This window comes from Parasteatoda tepidariorum, chromosome 10, assembly GCF_043381705.1.
Source record: "Parasteatoda tepidariorum isolate YZ-2023 chromosome 10, CAS_Ptep_4.0, whole genome shotgun sequence".
Lineage (NCBI taxonomy): Eukaryota > Metazoa > Arthropoda > Arachnida > Araneae > Theridiidae > Parasteatoda > Parasteatoda tepidariorum.
The window spans coordinates 64,738,527-64,764,384 of NC_092213.1; the positions used below are offsets into that span (position 1 = coordinate 64,738,527).

The window sequence follows — 25,858 nt, forward strand, 5'->3', positions numbered from 1 at the left end:
TAAAATTATGCACACATTCTATGCATTAATGTTTTTAAACAGCAAATGCATTTCAATGGATAATAATTTTTTTACCGTGCAGCTAAAATTAGAGCTATCGTAATGAGTTCATTTTTTCTCAAGAAACTAGAATGAATTGAGATTTTTTTTAATTTTGTCGTTAAAATTAAGACAACTCTTGTACTCTTTTCTGACAGGGGACGCTAATAACTCTTAATGGTATTTCTTTCTAAAGAGCTTCAGCTCTAATGCTAATTTTTTTATTATACGAGCGAAGAGTACAGGAGATAAAAACGTTGGCTCATTGTTGAGAGGAAGGTTTTTGGCATGATGCCAATTCAATCTGAAAGCACAGTTGTGTTTTGTTTATTTCATTCTTTTCCCTTTTATATTTGGAAAACCTCTATAACTGAGAAGTAGGCCTACATTAGGATTGATATCGACAAACACATTTCCTAAAATAGCATTTTTTAAATTCTATCTACTTCACAAGGTATTTAATCCATTTTCAAACTGAAGCATAGGAAGTTTAGCATTTACACTTGCAAAACGAAAAATATGAGAATAACTTTCGTAATTTGGTATTAATTAAAGTATCGGTTCCCAACATTTTTAAGTCTGCGGACTACCAATTTAAAAAAAAAAATAATTTGAAGCCCATTAACTATTAAATCTACATCGTAAAAAAGTTTCAAATCAAATTACGGTAAAAAGTATCGGCACTTAGGGTGCCGGTACTTCTTACCATAAAATCCATTTTCACCGGTACAAAAAAATCTGATAAACGGTAATTTTAACAGTAATTACCGTGAAACCGCTGAATCACTCTAATTAAATAAATATTGCTATAAAAATTACATCAGAGTAAAAATGGTAAAATTGATTTTACGGTAAAATAGATATTAAAAATGATGCCCCCAAAGAGTGATGGTACTTTATATCGTAATTTGATACGGGATTTTTTACAGTATACGTAGCCCATCAACTTGGATGATGAGTTAGAAATCTTAGATTAATATTTTTGGATCTTCTTTTGTGCCTGTATTCTGCAGGTTTCTGGAATGAATTTATGTACGGAGAATATCATGCATTGGCCTGAAAATCTGACGTAAGAATAGATTGCTGTTTGATCTGCTCTTCCAACATGTCCCAACCATTTTTATTAAGTTATGATTCGGATTTTGTGAAATTGTTGTAAGTTAGACTGATGTTTATTGTATTGAACCAAACTGGCACAGTGCATTATCGTCCATAAAGTATCCGTCATCTTCGGAGTAAGAATGTAACATTGCACAATGAACTTGATATGCAAATGTGTCCATATGTTACACGGCTATTATTCTTGAGAAACACCAAGGCACCATCTTCGTACTCGCGGAACATGTTTCACGTTTTGATACTCCCACCAGATCACTGTACAGTGAGAAAAAGGCTAGAGAATTATTTTCGAAGTCTTCAATCCTTGGCCATATATGCAAATAATATACATAGAAGAATTAAAAAATATTTTATTTTTACGAATAAAATCATTTTATTGTACTCACTTAACTGCCGAAACTGTAAGAAAACTCAAAAGCAAAAGATAAAAGTTAGAAAGCCTCAAAAGGATAGATGAAATTTTTTCCTGCATGAGAGAATCAATAAATGAATTGAAACAGGATAGTTTTAACCTCAAGCGTTCATGACCCAGTACCACTTGTGGGTCAAGACCCATGGATTAATAAACACCGAATTAAGCAATAATGCTAAAAATAACTAGACTCGTAAAAAACTTTCAACATGCTTTAATACTATTTGATGTTAATACTATTTCATAAAAAATTGAAAAATTACTCGAAATCGTGGTACAAAATAAAAAGTATTAATTTATTAGTCAAAATACATTTCCTTTATTTCAAAGTACTCTCCTTCAATTTTGTTACACTTCTGTTAACGTTTCATCAAATAGTCAAGACATGAAAACATGTCATTAAGTAGCTTTTCAGAATCCCGTCGAATTTTCTGTTATCGAATTAATGGATGAAGAAGGCAATTTCGAGGAAGGCAACTTCAACCTTAGGAATAAAAAATAGTCACCAAATGCCATATCTAAACAATAAGCTTCGTATTTGTTGAATATTTTGCCGAAAATTGACGAATTGACTGCAGTGCGGGTAGGCGAGTATCAATTGATAGGAACCAAAGAGGGATATTGGGTATACGAACTTGTTCGGAAATGTTCGGTTACTATCGATTGATGTTCTCTTACTGACACAGTGATCTCTCAGGCTGCTTGAACACGTTGTTGTTTTTGTATAATTCTAAATTCTTGAAAAAAGCTGTATTTTGTTTTGCAGCTATGTTCAATTACCATTACGTTAAAACTATTAAATCAAAACCATCTGAAAAATATATAATCAACGTCCACTCTTCCCTCAGAGAACCACAGAAAACGTTATCAAACGTTGATCGGTCCGCGACGATAAAAAGGTTGGGGAGCACTGATTTAAGTAACAAAGATATTTCAGACTTAGAAGATGGGGTGGTATTGTTCATTTCAAAGGACTAACAGTGTGCAACAGCAAAATATGATGCAAATTGAAAATAAAAGGGTTGAAGGATTTTTTCAGGTTTGAAGGAATTTTTTTATCTTTACTACCAACTAAAAGATAGCTTGGGAAAATATATTTCTTATTGCATAAATTATAGTCAAACTTTTAACTCAGTAATTGGAAATGCTACGATTATCAATCCTTTAAGTCTTTCTTTTTTATTTAAAAAAAATATTTAAGTGTTTTAATGAGATGGAATCTTTATTTTTATATGTAATAAAGCTATGCACACTTCACCCAACTATGGTCAAGCACCCAACTTCGACTCCCAGAACTATTTTTTTAACAGCCATGCTACCTAATTTTTACCACGAACAGGCGACTTACTCAGTGCTTTAGCTGGTAGCTCTCTTTCCAAACTTCCGCACCACAGCCAATCAGAGAGTTTATGTAAGGAACTTCCCTTTAGCACGCCCGATGCTATCGAAACTCGTCTGCTGTTGTGGAAACAAGCTTCTGCTATGTTCTGCTGCATATTTCAAAGAGGGTTACTTTTTTTTTCCTGTTCTGATTCCATTCTCTTGCCTATCTTTGCCAAAACTTGCGTTAAATATTAACTTAAGAACCCTACTTGAAATAGTTAAGCCTCGACAACCATAGTCACCATCACTGCTCCAGAGGAATGGCGATGGGAGTTCTTTTCATAGACAGACAATAAATAGATTGCGCAGCCAAAGCAGTTTTATATAAAAATGTGCGATTGTAAAAACGAAAAATTGATTAAAGCATACATTTTCTCCAGCAACGATTAATTCCGTCTTAGAAAGATTAGCAGCATAAACATAAAAAGTAAACTAAATTTTACATAACCCAAAAAAGTAATATTTTTCGTGAAACTTCCCTAAAAAATATGCTTGAGATATTTCTATAATTGTATTTTTAAATATAAATATGGAATGAATTCCATGATAAAAATATATTCTAGACATTTCTTTATCTATTTTATACCAGATGTGTTCTGTACAACATATTATAACATAATAAAGATTTTGGTCTAATGCATGAAATGCAAAACATATCCAAAAATTAATGGAAGGAAAAGGTACTAAGAACGAACTACAAAATAGCATGTTCCAGAGATTTAGTAAATCTAATTAAATATGTAGAAGTTCAGAACCTTATTGTAGATAGATTTTTTATAGAAATGAAATGAAATTCTTCCAGCGCATTATTTTTATTTCATGATTTGAAAACTAACAGGATGAAAGATCACTGATTTTTATTTTAATACTTTCATTTTACTATGCCTCTAATTTCATTATTCGTGCTTTGAAGCATAGGGTGTATTCTTTCATTTCATAGTGTAAGAAAGAAGTTTCGCAACACACATAAAGTTTTTTTAATTACTAACATAAGGAGACGAAAAATTATAATTATGTGAACTTTCTTTGAATTCTATTAATATAAAAGTGAATTTTTTTTCCAAAAGTTTTGAAAATTTTAAAGTTTAAAATAAATTTTGAATTTTTTAATTTATCATATACAGAATAATATTATACATTTGTATATCTAAAATGTTGCAGAAATATTGAAAATTTTAAACTTTGAAATAAGTTATGAATTTTCTAATTTATCATATAGCGAATAATGTTATACATTTATAATATGTATACATCTGTGGATCTAATATAAATGAGACTTTTTAAAATTTCAGCAGACTTTTTTTGTTCTCGTAGTCATGGTAACAATAGAACTTTACCTTCAGTCTTACTAATTGTTTTTTTTTATATCCGTCGTTGAACAACCGACCCAATTTCGGGTTTACGACTACTAATGTTCAACTCCGTAGCCTTGTAGTTTTGAACCAATCCAGAAGACAAGGAAACTCCTGGATCAGCACCCCCAGAGGTATTGATTTGTTATGGGAACATGGAGGACTTCGTAACTCGGCAAATTTAGCATGCATCAGTCACCATTTACTACACCGGGAGTCTTCGGCCGGCCTGTGATTGAACCCACGAACTCTTGGACATGGGCCCAGTACCTTACCAACCAGGCTATCCCGGCCCCTTTACTAATTGTTTGACTGTGTTTAGTTCTTTGTAAATTCTTTTTTTTTCTTCAGTAGCTTGAATCATGAGTGAGCGTAATATTTCTAGTGAATTTTGCGCAGATTACAGGTACAGTTCAGCAATGATACCTTGTCCAGGACTCAAGTAAGAAAATGGCACAATTTATTTAAACATGGCCGTGAAAAGGTTGTAAACTTGTCTCATGCTTGTCGACCAAGAACGAGTCTTACGACAGAGAAAATAGACCAAGTTCGTGACCTAATTTACAATGACTGGCGAGTTAAAGTTCAAGAAATTAGTTCTGCAACAGAGTTGAGTTATGGACTTGGAGACCACTTGGGCTCGAACCTACATCGCTGGGATTTGAACCCGGTTCACCTCATAGGGAGGCAAACACTCTATCCCCTGAGCCACAACGGCTTAAGTACATATTAATGAAAAACTAATTATATGGATATGGGGAGCATATTTGACAAAAAAGCAGTGTTCGAGTGGTACATGGCAGACAACTTTTAAATGGCCATTTTTCAGCGGAGGTGACAGTTAATTTTGACCAATGTTTCAAGACACAGGTTACTCTGACAAAATTTGATTGCAATAAACTAGTTTATCTCTGAGTTGGAAACAATTGTACCAAAGATGTACCAAAAGTAATGTTCTCAAAATCTCTATTTTGGAAACATATAATTTCATAACAAGGCTGAAATAGACAAAACTTCTTATACAAATTATTATTCTATTCAAGAAAGTATGTATTTATGTATTAAAATAGTGTCTTTCATGTAAGCTCAAATGATTGAGATTAAAATTAATTTTACTACAGATATCTAGTCTAGACCAATGGATAATGTAATACAAATTCCTATTACATTGAATTATAATAGTCAGACGCAATTATTCTCTATACTCATTCTCGAAACAGTTTCCCCAATTCCATGATACAGATATTTCGCCATGATAGATAAAATTTATAGGGTAACGAGTTGATGCAATATAAATATTGGATATTTGTTTGACTGCAAGAAAACTATAGGCAAGGGAAAGTTTAAATTTAATATATGTCCTACGTCCTTACGATACACATTGTGTATCTTGAACTATAAGTACAGTAGAAAAATTTCTTTATGTTATATAAACATTAATAATAATATTTTACTTAATAACACTAATGCATATTAATATTAATGCATATCAATATTAATTCATATTAATACTAATACATATTTAAATGGGCAATGATACTTATGTTTAGCTCCATAGTGACGGTTGTATATTAGAGTCTATCACGAAAACTTATTCTTCAGAATTTAAAAATTCAAAATTTACTATAGATAAAAAAATGATTAAGGTAACATGTTGACCAATGAAAAATTAGAAAAAAAATTAGAAAATAAAAGATTAGAGAATAAAAAATTAGAAAATAAAAAATTAGAAAATAAAAAATTAGAAATTAATTAAAATTAGAAATTAAAAATTAGTCTTTTAGAATATGCTTAAAGAAAAATTTATTTTTTTTATAGCAAGTTTTAAATTTTTTTAAGGCATAGATATTAACTTTTCAGATGAAAAAAAGGTTTGTCAAGAATGTAAAGTAACAATAAAAAATGTATAAGAAATGTAACATTTAGATGTCCTGGAAAAAAGTGTTTGAATAAAAGGTGTGAACGGTTATCAGAGAAAAATAATTCTTTATTTTTGAATTTGGAAATTTTATTTTCAATTTCAAAGTTTAATGAGAAATACTGATGCAAACATTTTTAAATGCATATTCTTTTAGCAATTTCTTCAATATATTTTCTTCAATTTTTTAAAAAAATTTTCTATTTCTCTTTTATTGTAATTTTTCATAACTTCATGAAAATAACTTCAGTATTAATTATATAATGAATTATTGGTGGATACAAACCGATTGCAGGTTTAAAAAATCATGTGATTTAAATAAAAGTCATAATTCCCGGAACCCTAGAGTTCCGGGAACGCAATTTAGGAACCACTGCTCCAGATTGTCTCATTGCTAGTTCGTAAAGCACTATTTTCAGAAAACAATATTAACGTTATGCCAAACCAATTATTAACAGTATACTTTTTTGGAAAGTAGAAGCATGAGTAATCGTTAATTAATTTTATTAGAAGCGGAGTTACAAATTCGAAAAATATTTAATGGATCTCACATAGTGATTTAGAAACTTTGTTACAGTCAAACTAAATCACTGGTTATAAATACCATAATATTTTTTTTCTTCTGAACTAGAACTTGAGAATTCGTATTTATTGAAAATAGAATAAAGATGCCAGAAAAATACTTATTTCTATACAAATCAAGGTTGAAAATATATACACCCCAAAAATAAAATCAAAAAGAGATCAGTCCCTCTTTAACGAAATCAATTGTCTTTGATATGTTATTTTTTATTTATCGTTTAAAAATTAGGAAATTGAAAATTTCAGAAATAATTAATTCGATTGGATATGTATCGTCCAGCAAAATAAATTTTTAAAGCACAACCTCTAAAATATAATAAAATATACCCCTAATCTATTTCCAGCCATAATACCACTACTATAACTACTACTACGAAAATAAAGTATTTAGAATATTAGATAAATTACCCTTCGATTCGATCACCTCTTCGTAGGCACCCCTGCTCTTAAGAAATCACTTCCCTATAGGCATCTCTACTTTCAAAAAATCCCCTCCCCGTCGGCATCCCTGCTCTTAGAAAATCACCTCCATATAGGCATATCTACTTTCAAAAAATCCCCTCCCCGTAGGCATCCCTGCTCTTAGAAAATCACCATCCCTGTAGGCACACCTAATTTTATGAAATCGAATCCGTATAGGCATCTATACTTTTAAAAAGTCACCTCCCCGTAGGCATCCCTGTTCTTAAAAAATCACCTCCCTATAGGCATATCTGCTTTCAAAAAATCTCTCCCCGTAGGCATCCCTGCTTATAGAAAATCACCTTCCCTGTAGCCATTTTTACTTTCAAAAAATCACCTCCCCGTAGGCATCCCTGCTCTTAAAAAATCACCTCCCTATAAGCATACCTACTTTCGAAAAGTCCCCTCCCCGTAGGCATCCCTGTTCTTAGAATATCACCTTCAATGTAGGCATACCTGATTTTATAAAATCGAAATAGCCATCTATACTTTTAAAAAGTCACTTCCCCGGCGGCATCCCTGCTCTCAAAAAATCACCTCTCTATAGGCATCTCTTCTCTACTTTCAATAAATCCCCTCCCCGTAGGCATTCCTTATGGGGATTCCTGCTTTTAAGAAATCACCTCCCTATAGGCATCCCAGGTTTTATAAAATCACCTCTTTGTAAGTATCCCAGCTATAAGAAGAGCATCTTAAAATGCTTTTGTTTTTTGATGGGCATTGAAATTTAAAATAAATATAATATCATTTATTAAAAATTTACATTTTTGACAAATAATTATCTGAAGAACCTATCACCAATATTTTCTTTTTAGTTGGTCTAAATTTCATTTACGGTTACAATTATGAAATTGAACTATTCATCAACTATTTACAGTTTTGTACCACTAGATGTCGTTTCATTATTCCAAATAAAAAGTGTAAATATAAATGGGAAACTAATGCATAACTCATTTCGTTCTCCGTACTAATTTCACCCGTGCGTCATTAATTTTTGAAAGAGAGAGAGTTTTAATTCAGTATGCCTTAACGACTCGATCCAACTACCTCCTACTCATTATTCGAAAGTACCTTTTCACCAGAATAGCTATATATTGCAGTGAAATTCCTTATTGCTTTTACCATCTAGGTCAGAAAACCTTAACAGCCGTTATCCACCAACACGAACAAGTACTGTACAAGCCTTGTTCAAACAGCTACATTTAATGGTCTCCTCGCGTGATCTTCTACAAATATTTCGTTTAGGATATCAACACTATCGCTGGCATGGGTAGCAAAAAAAAATATATTATATTCCACTCCCCTGTGTTGAGACTTGGGCTTAAATATGGGGATTTATGTACAAAGCCTTTTAACCGGGATTTTCTGTGTTTCCTGATTATCCGTAGACAAACAAATCGATTGCATACAACGGAATAAATGGTCTGTCACATATTTCTTTATTCCTTTTTACATTTCATGCGATCAATAGATTTGACCAGTCTAAACACTTTAAAAATAAATTTAAAAAATATTAAATTAAATGAGTTAAAAGAGAAAATCAACACGCTGTGAAAACTTACTGTTAAGAAGTATTGTCACTGTGGTTGCCAGTGCTTTTTATTGTAAAATCCATTTTTACCGTAAAATGTTACGGAACAAAAGAATCTGACATACCGTAATTTTAATAGTGATAATCACATAAAATCACTAAATCATTCTAATTAAAAAAAATACTGTAAAAAAATTACGGTATAATATTTTACGGTAAAACTGGTTTTACAGTTGATGCACCTAAAATGCCGGTACTTTATACCGTAATTTGATTCGGAATTTTTTACATTATGACAACACAAAGTATTAATTTTACAGAAGGATTTAGGTAAAACTATTTGTATATTACTAATTGTATATTACTAATTGTATATTACTAATTGTATATTACTAAATAGTACACTCTATAACAATAAAATCGACGCACCAAGAAGGAGTTGTCCGATTGAAACGAAAATTGGTGGATAGGAAGACAATGTATAGATTTGTAAATGATTAAAATTAATTTCAGAACAATTGAATAATTTATTGCAGAGTTACAGTAACAAGTTCAATAAGGTGTTGACCCGCCTCTAGCCTGGACACAAGCTGCCACACGGCGTGGCATAGACCGATAAAGCTCCCGGATGGTCTATTGCGGTATTTCCTGCCAAATTCGATCCAATTGTCGAACGAGGTCATTAACATTCCGTGCCAAATGAAATCGCAGTCATGCTCGATGGGAGAGAGATCTGGTGATCTGGCAGGTCAAGAAAGAGATTGACAAGCTTGCAGACAGTTCATAGCAACACGTGCCGTATGTGGTCTGGCATTGTCCTGCTGAAAAACCAGCCCAGGGCGCTGCAAAAGGAACAGTAGCAAAACAGGTCTTAGGATGTCGTCGACGTACCGCTGGGCAGTAAGTGTACCTCTTATGACGACCAAAGGGGTCCGCCTGTCAAAGGAAATGGCACCCCAGACCATAATGCCTTGTTGAGGGCCGGTGTGGAGTGCAACAGTGAAGACAGGATCCCCCCTCTGCCCTGTGCGTCTCCAAACACGTCTTCGATGATCGTCAGGACACAGTTGGAAGCGGGATTCGTCGCTAAAAGCTATACGTCCCCAGTCGGCATCATTCCAGTCATATCTGTTCAAAACATTCAGGCATACGAAATTTCAAAGCAATCGGGTGATTGCTTCTTGGTGCGTCGATTTTTTTGTTATAGAGTGTATATTGCTTAATTTAAAGTGCCAAAATATAAATCTAAGAAATAATAATTTTGGATCATCTATGAAGTCTAAACGAAAAGGTTCATCTAGAAAATTCAGATCTTATCCCTTGTTGAAATATATCACAAATGTTTAAAACCTACATTAACGTAAATATTGTTTAAATCCACACTTTATGGGGCTATTTGCATATTTGGAAAGCAACATATTTATTAGACATATTAATTTTGCTGAATGAGATTTATTTTTGAATAATTATTTATTATAGTGATTTCAAAACCAGAAATTTATTGTTAACAATTATTGGAATCTGATTGTTAATAGTTATTAGAAATTAATTGTTCACAGTTATTGGAAATTAACTACTGCAGCTGCCAGAATATTAAGAGTTTTTTGTAATAAATTTTATCGTAAAAATTATTTAGAAATTCATTGATAACTTTTATTAGAAATATTTTATCAGCAATTATAAGAATGATTGGCCCTTTTTTGTTCACAATTATTAGTTGTTAACTTTAATTAGGTTAAATAACAATTAAACGTTTTTTGAAATTTAAAAAAAAAAGGAAAACTTCCAAAAATTCGACTTTTTATTAATATTTACATTATTTAATGTTATATAGATATATTATTTAATATTAAGAGTTCCCGCAACAGCCCACTATGGTCCAGGGTGTTCATGGAGGTTAACACTAAACACTTTCGTGACCAACAACATAGCTGTGGCAATGTAGTCAGCACTGCGCACTGGCCGCGTTTACTTCTCAGACAAGCTGGTAGTCGATCTGAAGTTGAGTGGGCTATGTGCCGTCAATGGGGATCGAACCCCCGTTCTTTATAAATATTGAATTAAGATTAAAAAAGAGAGAAAATCTGATTTTGGTAAAAAGTTAAAAAGAAAGTAGAAAGAACTGTAATTGTTTAAAAAATCTTAGAAGGAAGTATAGAAGTTTAAAAAAAATCTAATGAAAATAAATATGTAAAATAATATATGAAGGTAAATATATATACATATGAAATATATTTTGAAATAATTTGGTTTTGAAAAAAATGGGCGCATTTATTTAAAAGTAGGTTACTATTTTTGCGTTCATAAGATAAACAATTTTTTTGAAATACATTACATTAAAAAAAAAAAGCCAGTAATAGTAATTTCTATAAAATTTCTCTCTCAACTTCAATAAAACTTCTACATCAAAAATACCATCTACATTTGAAATTCAATTTCTATTTATGAGAAGAAAAAAACTCTTTTACCTTTTGTGCTTTTCTCTTATCAGCCCTCTGGCTCTGGTGGTAAATTCGGGAAAAATTGGAGACAATAACGGGTACTGGTAGGGCAATCACCAGTACGCCGCTCAGGGAACAGATACCTCCCACGATTTTACCCGTAGGGGTGTCTGGTACCATGTCTCCGTACCTGTAATGAAGAATAAAAAAAATTAATAAAAATATAAATAATGCAAGTCTTAATAGTTTACAAGTTGCCATTAAAGGCACATGCCTGGGAGCTATTAATGACTTTCAAAGTTAATTCAGTATTTATTACAAAATTTCAATAAATAAAAATCAAAACTAAGTTTCTAAAACTAAACAATTTTATCTTTGGAACTTGGAAAACTTTATTTTTTTTAATACAAAACATTTTTTTTTCTATTCACTGAGAAAAAAAAGCATGGTCAAAAATATCAAAATAAGGAAAAAGAATTCGTGTTTCTGGCTCTATGAAAACACCGAAATTTTAGGTAATTTTAACCAAAGCACTTTGGTAATGATTTTAGCAAAATAAAAAATAAAATTTGGTTTTAAAATGTGCGAAAAAATTTAGTAAATGAGGATTATGATATCATCAATATCATGATTTTATCATGGTACTTTAGCGCATGGCATAAAATCCGTTTTTTTTTCAATTAAATTTACTTTTTAGTTTGATATTTTTTACTGAATGTGTGGTAATAAAAAATATGATTTTGAAAACCTGAATTTTTCGGTATACACAGCTACCATGTGAAAATTAGCAATTGAATGATTTAAAAACCATACGTTTAGATTTTTGTTACCAAAAAAAATGTTTTTATTTTTATATCAGAAATGTCATTAACATACAATACGTTATTTATACCAAAATTTTTTTTTCTTTGTATAGGATCTATTTATTTTTAAGGGCTAACTTTTTAATTTCAATATTGTTTTTGATTTATTTTTTTAATCCAAAAATTTTACAGAAACATACCTAATGAAATCAAATTAATCACACTTTTAAAAGAAAATATGTAATTTAAAGCTTGGCAAATACAATGAGATTGAAAAATAATGCTAAATACTAAGAAATTTAAGTTAATAAAGCATTTCTAAATACAATATATATATATATATATATATTAATNTTTTTTTTTTAAATTACGCCCGCCATCGTCTTCTCAGACATAAGGCGTCTTGCAGTCCAATACAATACTGAAGTAGCTCCAGAAGGTGAGAGGGCACAAAAGTCATCAGAGGAACGAATGTCAAGAAGAGAGGGGCAATCAAATAAATGCTCCCCAGTCACAGGCGAAGTGTTACAGAGCACACAAAGAGGTGAATTGACCAAGTTAATTTTAAATAAATGGGCCTGTAAGTAGTAGTCATGTCCAGTAATTAATCTAAGGCAAGCTTTGGTTTGCCACATTGTAAATAAATGTTCCTTACAGTTCATAATAAATAAATAATTAATTAGCTTATAAGCGTAGAATATTTTAATGAAGATTTAAGAACAGTTTTAATTTTGACAAAAAGCTTTATTCAGCAACTATTGTAACAAAATAAATTTCTGAAACATATTTTTCATATACCGTAAGAAAAATTCCAGTAAAACTGCAGTACAGTATGGTAATGACATTTCTGGTAAAATCAAAAACTGTAATTCCGGTATTAAAAACTAAAAAATACAGTATTTAAATCATTTATTCGTTAACTTTTTCCGTTCGTTACGATAACCGGGAATTCTGGTGTTCAAAATTATTGTTCTTAATACCACAGATTTAGCAAAAAATGTAAAACTGAAAAGTAAATTTAATGAAAAAATGATTTTTATGATATGCTCTAAGGTATCATGAAAAAATTTACCAAATTTTACCACATTTACCGCATTTTGTCACATATTATAAAACCTTATTTTCATGTTAATATTACCAAAATAATTTCCAAAGCTCTTTGGTAAAATTTACCGAGCTTTTTGGTGTCCCCATAGTGCCCAAAACATGGTAATTTCTACCAAATTCTGGTAGTTTTGAATTTAAAAAAAGGCTTATAAGAGGACGATTTTGTCGTAATACTTGATTCCGAAGTTCCTTTGCCTTCCGGGTTGGTTTCAAAATTATAAGGTTTAACGCTGGCAGTCGCAAATCCGACATAAATCACCAGTTGAACCACATTGATAAAATAAAATAAATAAAAGTTTCACAACAAAGATTAGGACAAATTAAGTTTTTTATATTATGGCATGCTTCATTTGAGACTTGTAAATTAATTGAAAATTAAGAATAATAAAACATCAACTTTCAAATGACTTTAAGTGTAAAATAATAAAAACTTAATTATGCTTACTTTTTATCTACAAGTAATACAATAAACTATGAAATGTAAAGCCGAGAATGAATATATACATACGTATTATATCAACTAGAATTACGTTTAAATTCAGTTTATATTAATGAGAAACTTTCAGCTCTTTTTTGTTGATAAAAATTATAAGATATATCATTAAAGTTATATTTATTAAAAAAATTGAATTAAACTTAAAAATTATAATTATAGAAAATACCAACTTTACACATTTCTTAGAATTATGGAATTTTTTCTTTTATGCAAGTATTATGGCAAAAATTCTAATTACCATAATTCTCATTTCTTGACGCAAGAATATGTTGGCAAATAGAGTAAATAAAAAAATAAATAAATTGTATAATACATTTTTTCATTTAAAGTAATTAAATCGGAAATGGAAATTTAATCAAAAGATTAAGAAATTTCTTAGATTCATCTTTTCTTCAAAGAAAACAAAATCATAATTTTAATCTTGCAAATCATTTTATGAGCGTTAACTACAATTGTTGAGCTGGGCGAATTCCAGGTTATTAAGGTAATTGAAATTCGGATCTTATTTTTATTTTTACAAAAGAGGATTTCTTGAAATGAAACTCGTTTTCAAAAACAATTTGTTTTAAAAAATTACTCTTAATATGATATTTGTAGCAGATGTTTAAGACTATGACTTATTTTTGCGTATGATAATGCGTGTACTAATGCACCATAATACTACTTTTGCCTTACTAATGCGTATGCAAATGTTAACGCTGAAGCTCGAAAACAGTTAATATGCACATTACCCAGCTGATCTGCAGATTAATTAGGGTAAAGCGTGAAAGGGCGGTTCAAGAGTTTTACCAAAGTTGTGTGTGTATAAACAATTTCAGTATTGTTAAAGTTTAAAAGTTTGTTTTTCTCATTCCATTAACTAGTTTGTTGATTGTTAGATAGTATTTATTGACTTAAAATAAATGTCATTTTTTTTATTTGAATAAATTTATTAAGTTTTAATAGTTTAAATATTTTAATTCCTCATATAACATTTTTAAAGCGATTACTGCTTCATTTTAGTAACTTATGTGTTGACTTTTTGACTGAAGTTTTTTGAATGTTTTGAAAGCGGAAAATAAATAAAAATCATTTTGTTAATTTAAGAGTACAGAAACGTTGTTTTCTTTGGGGGAAAGAATTTATTTTCACTTTCTCGAGTGCTTTTAAGTGAAATGCAGATTATCTATACTGTAAAAAATTTTGCCTTAGCGCCACAAATGTTCCAAAACACCAATAATGTTCTTTTACACTACTCGGTCTAAAGCAACAGCCGCCATTTTTTATGTATTCAGTAGTATTAAACTTTATAATTACAGCAAGATAAAACCACATAGTAGTCAGTAAATATTAATTGAGAATGCATATTTACACTAATTTTAAAAATAAAATTAGTTTGCAAATCTAACATACACGTAGCACGGAGAATTTATTAAGACGAATTTGATCTAGGCTTAACAGGACGGAAACGGACAGAAATTATACAATTATCATTTAGTATGGTTCTCAGAGATTTCAAAGAATTAAATATAATTTTCCTTATTATTCAACTAAGAACATATTTAACTGTAGACTTTTTTCTTTATTGATGAATATCAGCGTTGAACGCAAAAACAAACTCTCACCTGCTCATTCCAGATTGAAAACAAACTGCTGCCAATATTGTACTTGGCGTTTTTTGAGTTTTTCATATCGCCAACATAGGTGTTTTTGGAAGTGAAAATAATTCTAGTGTGGTGTAAAAGCGCGAGAGTTTGGTCTAAGATTATTCAGGAATTAAATTACACCCTTTAAATCGTGTATGAAGGTTCTATTTAGTGTTAAACCGAAAAAAAGATTCCTTTACGCAATTTTTTGGATCATCATATTACGCCACAATTTTTACATTGCAGGTAGTTTGCAGATTGAATTTAAGAAATAAAATATTTTTTTGGTAATTTAATAGATCACCCTAGTTAACCTGGAAACTTGCCAGATAATCTGTTGAATAAATGATATCTAATTTTTAACGGTAACATATGCATATTTTCAGAACTTAATTTAAAAAGATTTCCGTATTCACACAATCTAGATTAAAATGGGAAAGTAATCGAATAGCGTGTAAAGCGTGATCGAAATTAAATGCATCTGAAAAAAAAAAACTGCGAAAGCTCATTAAGAATAAAAGTATGGAAAAAACTACAAGAATATGGTAAAAATTACCGCGTTTCAAACTCTATGGGATCATCAAAAATACTGATAATTTTTGACGAAGTGCTTTTGTTAATAATTTTGGAAAAACTAACAATAAAATATTGTGTTATAATACGTGATAAATTTTTGAAATGCGGTAAATTTGGTAATTTCATCGTGATAGCTTAGAGTAAAGTATGAAAACATTTACTTGATGAATTTACTTCTCAATTTTGTATTTTTTACTAAATAGGAGGTAATAAGAACTATAATTGTGAAAACAAAATTTGTATTTTTTACGAAATGGGAGGTTATAAGAACTATAATTATGAAAACAAAATTTGTATATTTTACGAAATAGGAGGTTGTCCACGCCCTCATTGGCGAAATTGTAATGCGCCAAGCGTAGCTTTCTAGCGTTCTTTTTTCATTCAATAAAAAATTACCAAACGTTACAGTCCATTTGACTCTATTAGCTCCGACAGAGGTAATAAGAACTATAATTTTGAAAACAAAATTTGTATTTTTTACGAAATAGGAGGTAATAAGAACTATAATTTTGAAAACAAAAATTTCTTATAAACCGTTACCAATGAATTACTAAATGAATGGTTTGAATACCGTATGGTGGGGGCGGAGTTATTGATCATGCCAACCTTCATCTATCTAAAGGTACCTCTTTATTGAATCAAGTTATCATGTCTTATATACCAGTGAATTGATGTTTAATATTCGTAGTGGTAGTTACGCCACACCGTATATGATATTTTTGTTCGACTAATCGGGATTATGTTTTTTTCATCAGAAATATCATTACCATACAGTGCGGTAATTTTACCAGAATTTCTGTACTTTTTGCAGTTTTGGGTTTTGGGAAGTGACGGAAATAGGGGATGTAGCTCTTTGTCGCCTTTTGACAATACGTAGAATTGTAAACAAATAATAAAATAGAAGTAAAAATACATTTCAAACCAATTTTTTTATTATAAATAATGTGGAAGGCAGTAATTACCAATTATTTACCCTTTAATTTCTTGTTAAAAATAGCAGCAAGAAATTTAATGTAAATACTTTCGTTTAAATGCTTGTAGATTGTTTTAATAACTACTTCAGCTGATAGTCACAATATTTTAAATGAATACAAACATATGTTTGAACATATTCAGATATTGACACTTAGTACTAGGTTATAGCTTTCCAATTGATTGCTACAAATAATGGAAAAGTATTATAAAAGGTAATCAAATTTATAGAACGTTTCTTAGAGAAAAATGCTTCGAAAATGTGATGGTAACCCTCATTTTTAATTTATTGAAGAACATTAAAAAATTCAAAATTCAATTTTTTTAAGTTAATGAAATCTTTGATCGTTTAAAAGTTTGCAGCATGGTATTTTAAGAAATATTTCCGTGCATAGATCAAGACTGACAGGCATTTTCACGGAATGAAGCCAAAAAACTTGTCTTTTGGTAAAATTTACAAATAATAGATGGCTTTATTATCATGCAGTTTGGTAGTCAATTTGTATTAATTTGTGTAATAAAAGATTCATTAATTTTAACGGTTCTAATATACTCTAGGATAGCACAAAAAATGTTCCCTGTTTGATATTACCATATAAATTTTCAGAATACCATAAATTTTGGTGTTAATTACCAGAATTCTCCTTTTTTATTCATTACCAGGCAAATACAGTTCTTTTGCTGGAATTGTTTTTCCAGATAAGTTAATAGAAATCTTATAGATAGATGGTAGATATATAGTATATATTAATAATATTAAAATAAATAGCTATATTTATCTTTTATTTAAAAATATACAAAACTTATGAATTAAAGCATAACCTACTAGTTTTCTTTAAAAATTAAATAAATTTTAATCAAGAAATTTTATCTCAATAAAAAATAATACGCTGATATGCGTTACTTAAAAGCAGCAGATTGTATATATTAGTAATTAAAATTCGACGCAATATTTTAAACAAATATATTTATGTTTGCGTGCCATTAAATAAATAAAAATTAACAATTTGATGCTGCTGATTGGAACTTACTACTAATATTCAGGCACTTTTATTTTTGTAAACGTTACATTTCAAATTAGCAGAAAAATTCCCATTAAGAATCGAAACGAGTAAAACTTTATGTTCATAAATTATGTTTTCAAAAATCCAATATATAAAATGAATATTGGACGTGATTAGAAGTGACTAATGTTTATTTCATTTTATAAGTAAGCGGATTTTTATAATTTAAGATTGATTTTCGTTTGAATTAAGTAAATGGATTTCAAAGTTACATGAATTTCATTTTGAAAAATTATTTTTAATATTGACGAAAACTAAATTACTAAGTCACCTCATGACCTCGAACTTCATACATTAGATTATTGCTGTTATATACATTACGCATTCACATTTAAATGCATTTGACACACTGTTGTTGCAGACAGGTTTTTGCGGTTTTTTACCAAGCATTTTTCTGGGTTACGTTAATCTTTCATAAATATTGATTATTTACAACAGCTTTTCTGACAAATATTTAAAAGGAATTTAAGCATATAAAAGAGTTTAATAATTGGTTTCAAGCATTTTTAGACATAATAACTGTTATTTGCACAACGGAATAAACTTTTTCATTTTTTTTCTATCAATAAAGCAGTTTTGCATGAAGTGCGATTAGTATAATGTTTTTGTCTATCTTTTATATTCATCATAAGAAAGACATTAATATGAAACGTTATATTTCATTTATTAATATATAAAAAAGGGTGGTTATGTAATACAAATATTTTATGCCTGCCTATCTTTTTATCGTACACTATCAAAAATTTCTCGGGAAAAATGGTTCAACTACAATTTATTTAATTGTTATTTTACCATATTCAAACAAAACTGTCAAATAACCATAAATAAGATGATATTCAACCTTTTAACAGTTTATTAGCTTCTATTAACTGCTGAGAAAAACCATTTATTAACTGTTTTCACCTAATACGGTTAAACATTCAGAATTTCATCGTGTTAACTTGGCCCACATAATAAAACCACTTAGTGTCTTGCAGCTGGGTACATATTATAGCTCAGGGGGCTATTCCTACAATTACAGGACCGACAGAATAGAGATTCGAGTAACAGCGCTGACACTACAATATTTATACTATTCCGTTAAACTCCTATAGAGTTTCCAATATCCAACGCTCTCCAATTTGAGACCCTGGACTATTAGAATATGATACTCTCATCAACACGTTTATTTTACCGAAATTTTGGAATGAAAATTATAACAGCGTATAAATTCTAGCAGTAAACAATGAGAAAATTTTGTGCTTTATTTTTCCTCGTTACTTTCAACACTCCACATCAAAATTTTAATTGATGGTTTATCGGCAGCTAACCTGACATTAAATGACAGATTTAATGGCAGCCAAAACTATTATGTATAACCCATATAGCACGGATTGTCACAGTGACGTCATAAGAAAATAAGCAATGGTCTCAACAGATGTGATCGTTATGAATTATCCTAAGGAGGTCATAATGAGACTTTAATGTTACTCTGTTTTGTGATATCTCATGAAAGTCACCATGACAATTTATTGTAACTTATGTCACTTTGTAGTCACAAATATAATTTAATAAGACCAAAGTCTCTGAGCAACTTTGTTGCAACTTGTACAAGATTCTGTATACAAAATATGCTGCAAGTTTAAAATTCCTTGATTTGTGTTAAATCCGCTCAAAGCCATTATAAGTGCTTTTGCTTTATAAAAGCTTTGTTGTATTAATATTAAATGTTATTTGTTTGCTACTGACCTTAAAAGATGTTTTGTTTCTTAATTGGAATGTATTATTTAGTGAAAAAGGACGAAGAACCAGATTCTCCATGCCTGATATTTAAAAATGGTATCTTGACGTTCGTTTGAATATATAAACGAATAACTCGTATGATAGTTTTAGCAACAATGATGTCCCCCCAAAAAAATTTAGTATTTCAAAAATGAGATCATTTTTATTGAATGTTGTATTCAAGGAAGTCGAGAAGTTTTGATCCTTTTATGGTTTTGTTAATAACCATTGTATTCCAAGCCTGTGATTTTAAGAAGTTGTGAGCTTTCGTAGTGGTTATTTCAAAAATCGAAAGGGATTTCTCAACTTTGCATGCTCCGTTTTGTTCAATCAAGCAACAAAAAGAGAAAAATCATATAAAGGAGTTAGGTCCTACTTACTACCTATTTTCCTTTCTTCCATATAAGCTTTTATATTAGAGAATGCATTAGAAATGTGTGATTTAAGGTTAATTAGAATAAGTTAGTGCTTAAAGATTCATGGTTAATGAAAATTGATATGTTTTGAATTCACTTTCGATCTTTTTTCCAAGTCCATTTGATTTATTTGTTTAAAGGTTTTTCCGTTTTTGAATATTTTTTTAGTGTTTGTTTTCGTTTGCTAAGTCAATGTTATTTCATTTTGATAGAATTTTATTTTTCAGTTTTCTCTTCTGCACCCCAATTGACAATATTTTTCATGGTTTTTATTTTCCAATATAGATTGATTGATTTTGTAAAGTAACTAATTCTTCAGCAGATTTTTTTAATATTTAAATTTTTTTTCACTAAATAGATGAAATATAAATAATAAATTAAAATATTTTAATTCAAAATCTTGTTTTTTAAATGGCAAATGTATGCTGTGTCCTTCCAAAATTATTTGGATGGTTCAATTTACTATTCTCACTATACTAAATTGTTTATTTAATATTATTATAAATAAATAAATTGTTAGCATTATCATTACTGATTTTTCAAAATTAACTAGGTTCATTGGTATGTAGTATTTGAAATCTATACCTTATAGACATAATTTCTAAATATTGAAGCCTATCTATCTATGCAAAAACAAATAACTGTTAGAAAGTTGCATGCCTTTAAAAGCGTTTTTTAGAAAGTGAAATATGGTAGCGTTTCATATATACTGATTTCTTGTTAATTTATTAATAAATTTTTATTTTTATTCAAAATCAGTAATTTAGTAATGCTCTAGTAAGCTACGTAGTATATTTTAGCAATAAATATGTGTAGCAACAATTAAAATAATTGAACATAAAAAATAAATAAATTCTGGAGTTTAAACTATGTAATAATTCTTAAAATGAGTTGAAGTTGGAATGCTTTAAAAATAAAGTAAATAAACAGAAGGCTTTAAAAATAAAATTTAAAAATTAGTTATATAAGGAATATTCAGTATCCGCCTCAGTAACACCGTTACTACATTGCAACAAAAATGCAACATTCAAGGGGACTCAATTGTAAAGCCATATGTGACTTCTGTGACGTAGGTGCGTGATGCGTGGGTCTAAAAAGGTTACTATGAACGCCTATGGTAACATCACATTTTGACGACTCCCAGACGTCAGTAAGAATGAGACCATAATGGGGTATTTAATTGTCACATTCGTTACCGTGTGACGAAAATATGACAAATTCACAATTCAACAGGGTCACGAAGAGACGACACTGTGACGTATTTCCGTCTTAACAGGGTCACCCTGTGACGAATATGTGACTTATGCAATTCACGCCTCAACTGGGTCACCAAGTGACGAAGATATGACATATTCATGTTTAAACAGGGTCACAGTATGACAAAGTTATGACATTTACGTCTCAACAGGATTTCGGTGTGACTAAGTTGCAACGTAAATATGTCAAATCTTTGTCAGACTGTGAGGTCACTGTGACAATTATATGTCTTATTCAGGTCTCGTGTTGACGTCTGAGTGACGTTAAAATGTGGGCGGACATAGTAACCTTCAAAAACCCAAGCATCGACGTCGCAGAGGTCAAAAGTGACTTGACAAAGAAATCTCCATGTTGTCGCACTTTTGTTGAAATCTGGTAACGGTGGTATCAGGGAGATAATACAAACACAAAACAGGTAAACAATTTTTTTATCATATATAATAACAATTCCACATTGCAAAAAAGGTCTCTCGAAATTGTGCAAAAATGTGCGAAAATAGCTCTCAAACAAATAATATTCGAATTTCAAAACCTCATGTACTCAAAATTGAAACAGCATTGCACCCATTTTTAAACAAAATGCATGGTTTTGGAAATAATGAGATGGGAGAAATGTATAAGAGAAAGATTTCATCAGAAACCATTTATTCCGTTGAATTTACTTATCAGTTTCATATTTTCTTACCTAATGTGTGGTAATACAAACAATAATTTTGTTAACCGGAATTTCCGGTTAATCGTTACCAAACGAAAAGAAAAGAAGAATGGGAGGAAAAATTTGAATACCGTATATTATGGTTTTATAGATCAAAATAATGTTTCTTTCTTCTTTTTTTTTCCTTACTGGAAATGACTTTACTATAGAGTTCGGTAATTTTACCAGAATTTCGAATTGCTTTCTCACCGACCTTGTGGCCGAGTAGTTAGCATGCCTGACTGCGGAGCCGCTGGTCGCGGGTTCGAATCCTGCTCAGGGCATGGATGCTTCTTTCTCTCTGTGTTCTATGTCCTTTCTCCATTGTGTGTGATTGTGTGAATGTGACAAGCCCTATAAACGGATTTGTGGTTGTGTGACGTGGGCGACGCTGCTCCACCGCCGTGGCTTCGCCGCAGGTGCCCACTGGGTAACGTGAAGAGAGTAGTAGTTCTGGCATTTCTGTGGCCAATGGAACAACCCCCAAGTGCCCGCCATTAAAAAAGAAATTGCTTTCTCCGTGCTGGTGGGTGTAGACCAGAGTGAACAGTGGCGTATACTCCCAGTTAATTAAAAAAAATTATTTGTTTGCAAACCAATTGCAAATATTCTAGCTAACTGGTAAGAGTAGAAACTCTAAAACATTTTGATCACTCAAAAGAAAAGTAAGTTCTTTTTAAACTTATCAACTTTATAGAATTTAGAAATATTTTAGCACTTTATAACTTTTAAATATTTGAAACAAATCAATAAATGGTTTTCATGATACAAAAATGGGATAAAATGTATTTTAAATAGGCAGTTATCCACATTTTGATTAGACATAGTGAAGTGTTCAGACAAATTTTTTTTTTAAGTAGAGCTTTTTGCTACAAGACAAAACATTGTAGAATATCGTTAAATAAAGTCTAGAATTTAAGCGAATTAATTACTATAACAACTATAAAATATATTGTAGTTTTTCTTCGAAATTTTTTTTTCTAGATTTTTTTTAACTTTGAATTATGTCAAACGAACGTTAGTATTACTGTAATTTAATTTTCATTTTCTTATTAAGTATCTGGTTTCAAAAAGCTTCTTCGCAAAACATATAATCATAAATGAGTTGGAAGTAATAACTTAGACAGTTGATAAACGATTTCATATCATTTTAGACTCATGTCTGAGTTTTGTGACAGTTATGAAGAAAAAATATATGAGAAATAGCAATTTTCAATTATTTTTCATCTGTTATTATGCCGGAGAAAGTAAAATAAATGTTTTTATACTTTATTTAAAGGGAAAAAATGTTTTTACCCCACGTAAAGAAATGAAGGAAATATTTTAGGTAAAAATTAAAATTGTAGTTGCTGGGATTACTGAATTGTTTAATGTTAAATTATAGTAATAAGACGTGGAACTATTTTTTCTCTAGTAATAAAAAGGATATTTAAAACTAATTTAGGATCTTAAGGCTGTAGTGGACACCCGAAATCGTGGAAATCATTAAAATCAATTTTCTAATTTTGACATTTTCATATTAATTAATTGATATAAAAAGCATATTAATTATTAAAATCATAAGAATTTATAAAACATTAGACAATATTAGTATTAGTTTGCTTTTTTATTACAAAAGCATGATTTTGTGAGTGTTTTGTGTTGTTTCTCAAAACGAAAATTTTACAACCAACTGAAAATTGAAATTCCATGCACTGTAATTTCGATGACTATTCCATGAAACTTTCTTGACACATTCTCTATATCAATAACAAAACTTGTAGAGAAAAAATTTCAAAATAGGGTGTCACAACATATTTTATAGTCCTTTCAATGTTCCAAAACTTTCATATGGGGACAACTTTCATGTTTTTCTTTGCCGAACCTTGCTTTTTCTACTCTATATGGAAATTAGCAGAAAAATGTGTAATTTCCCCCCCTACAATTTGAAGAGAAATATAAATAGAGTTGAAATAAACAAATAATTTCTGAATTTAAGGAAAATTAGCGCAAGGAACTTATTTAAACTTCAAAATAAATCGACAATTTTTTTGAAAAAATTTACATCTTTCATGTTATGGCATGAATTATGCATAAAATTATTTTCATTTTAATGTTTTCTATCTAAATATAAACAATCCTTGCAAGTTACAGCAATGTAACTTTATTTTTTAAGAGAAACTTATCGAGAGTCCACTGTAGCCTAAAGTTACTTTTTTTGTAATTTTAAATAATAATTTTTATCTTAAAGTTAATTTTTGAAATATTGTATTTAATGAATAAAGCGCAAAACGAAAAAGGGAACACCTTAATAACTTTTGATCTAATGATAAGATTTTCTCATCCAAGAACTCAATCTAAAGTTTACCCTTTAGATTGATTTATCTGAACACTAAGAAAAAAAAGTCAAAGCTACTAGAATATATTAAAATTTATTGTGTTTCTAGATTATGTGAACACAAAAATCTCGATAATTTTTGCTGGAGCGTTCTGGTAATGTTTTTGATAAAATTAACAATACAATATTGTTTTTTACAACATAAATGCTTTTTTTTAGCATATGCTTGGTAGTAAATGAGGTAAAATTAGGTAACATTTGGTCATTTTATAATGGTACCTTATAGCATGGTATAAAAGCCATTCATTCGGTTAATTTAGTTTTCAGTTTTGTAATTATTATTAAATTTGTGGTAATGTGTCGTTAAGTTCCACCTCTTGGAAGAGTTACAAAAATAACAGCATTCGAACTAAATTGAATAGTACTGATTTTTTTTCCTTTCTTTCAAGAAATTAAACTGAAACACAGTATTCAAAATAAATAAGTATGAAAGTTATTATCTTTCCATGTCAATGTATTTTTAATGTGGTAAACTGTTGATCCTGAGAAAGATTCAGAGCTAAAATTTTGAAAATCAGAGTTTTTGGTAAACTGTTGCCATCTGAACGGAAAAAATTACAAACAGTTCTTTTTTTGTTTACATGTCAGAATTATGTTTTTTTATTTATTATTTTTTACTAGAAATATTATTATACAGAACGGTAATTTTGCCAGACTTCTGTTCTCTTTGCAATTTTTTGGTTTTGGCGAGCATACGGCAATTTTACAGGTTTTTTTTCTCTCCCTGAAATATATTTTAACGGATTTGAAAATATATTTTAGATCTTGCAAAAAAACATCGTGGACTCTAAAAATACGGAGATCAGTCTCAATTTGAAGAAATCGGTGCTAATAGTTTAGGCAAGAGAACGGTCGAGGCCTGGGTAAGTTTTATTATTATATTATGTTATCGATAAAGGGGTTGGTAATAAAATGGTTGCGTGCAATATGAATACAATCATCGATATTTAAATGCGATGTCAAAGGATTTATATATTTTAACACATTTAATAAACTAGAATTTTTACTATAGGGAAAACTTTTTCTTCTCGTTTTATTTATAAAAACTTACTCGAATTTCAGCGTCTTGTCAAACACGATTTTATTTTTAAAAAAAAGCCTTTTAAAAATATAATTGAAATAAGAATTAAAATTTTTTTTTCAGCGATGTATTTTAAAATAGCTTATTTTAAGTCCGTGCGATTTAACAAGCGGAAATTAATAAGAAAATTCACGGACACACAATTTTTTTTATAATGACTGACTAGAGCACCTTTATTATGGCAGCCGAATGCTTTGATTACTGAGCTATAGCAACTTCCATTATGTTCTCTAAAATTTTGATACTATGATTAAACAAGTAAAAATGTTTACAAATTCATAATATTTGATGCATGCAACATGAAATTTTATTTATTTAACATGATAAATTTGAGCATCATTGTAATGACAATATATATATATATATATATATATATATATATACATTAAA

The 25,858-nt window shown here is 29.8% G+C and overlaps 1 protein-coding gene across 2 annotated transcripts in view; it reads right to left on the bottom strand.

Moving 5' to 3' along the window:
• The window catches only part of LOC107436508 (potassium voltage-gated channel protein Shal-like), a 262,174-nt gene that overhangs the window by 35,893 nt on the left and 200,423 nt on the right, over positions 1-25,858 (bottom strand). For both annotated transcript variants that reach the window (XM_021146537.3, XM_043047653.2), the window contains exon 2: positions 11,267-11,429. In XM_021146537.3, coding sequence (XP_021002196.1) covers positions 11,267-11,429 — 163 coding nt within the window. The remainder of the gene's footprint in view (positions 1-11,266; positions 11,430-25,858) is intronic.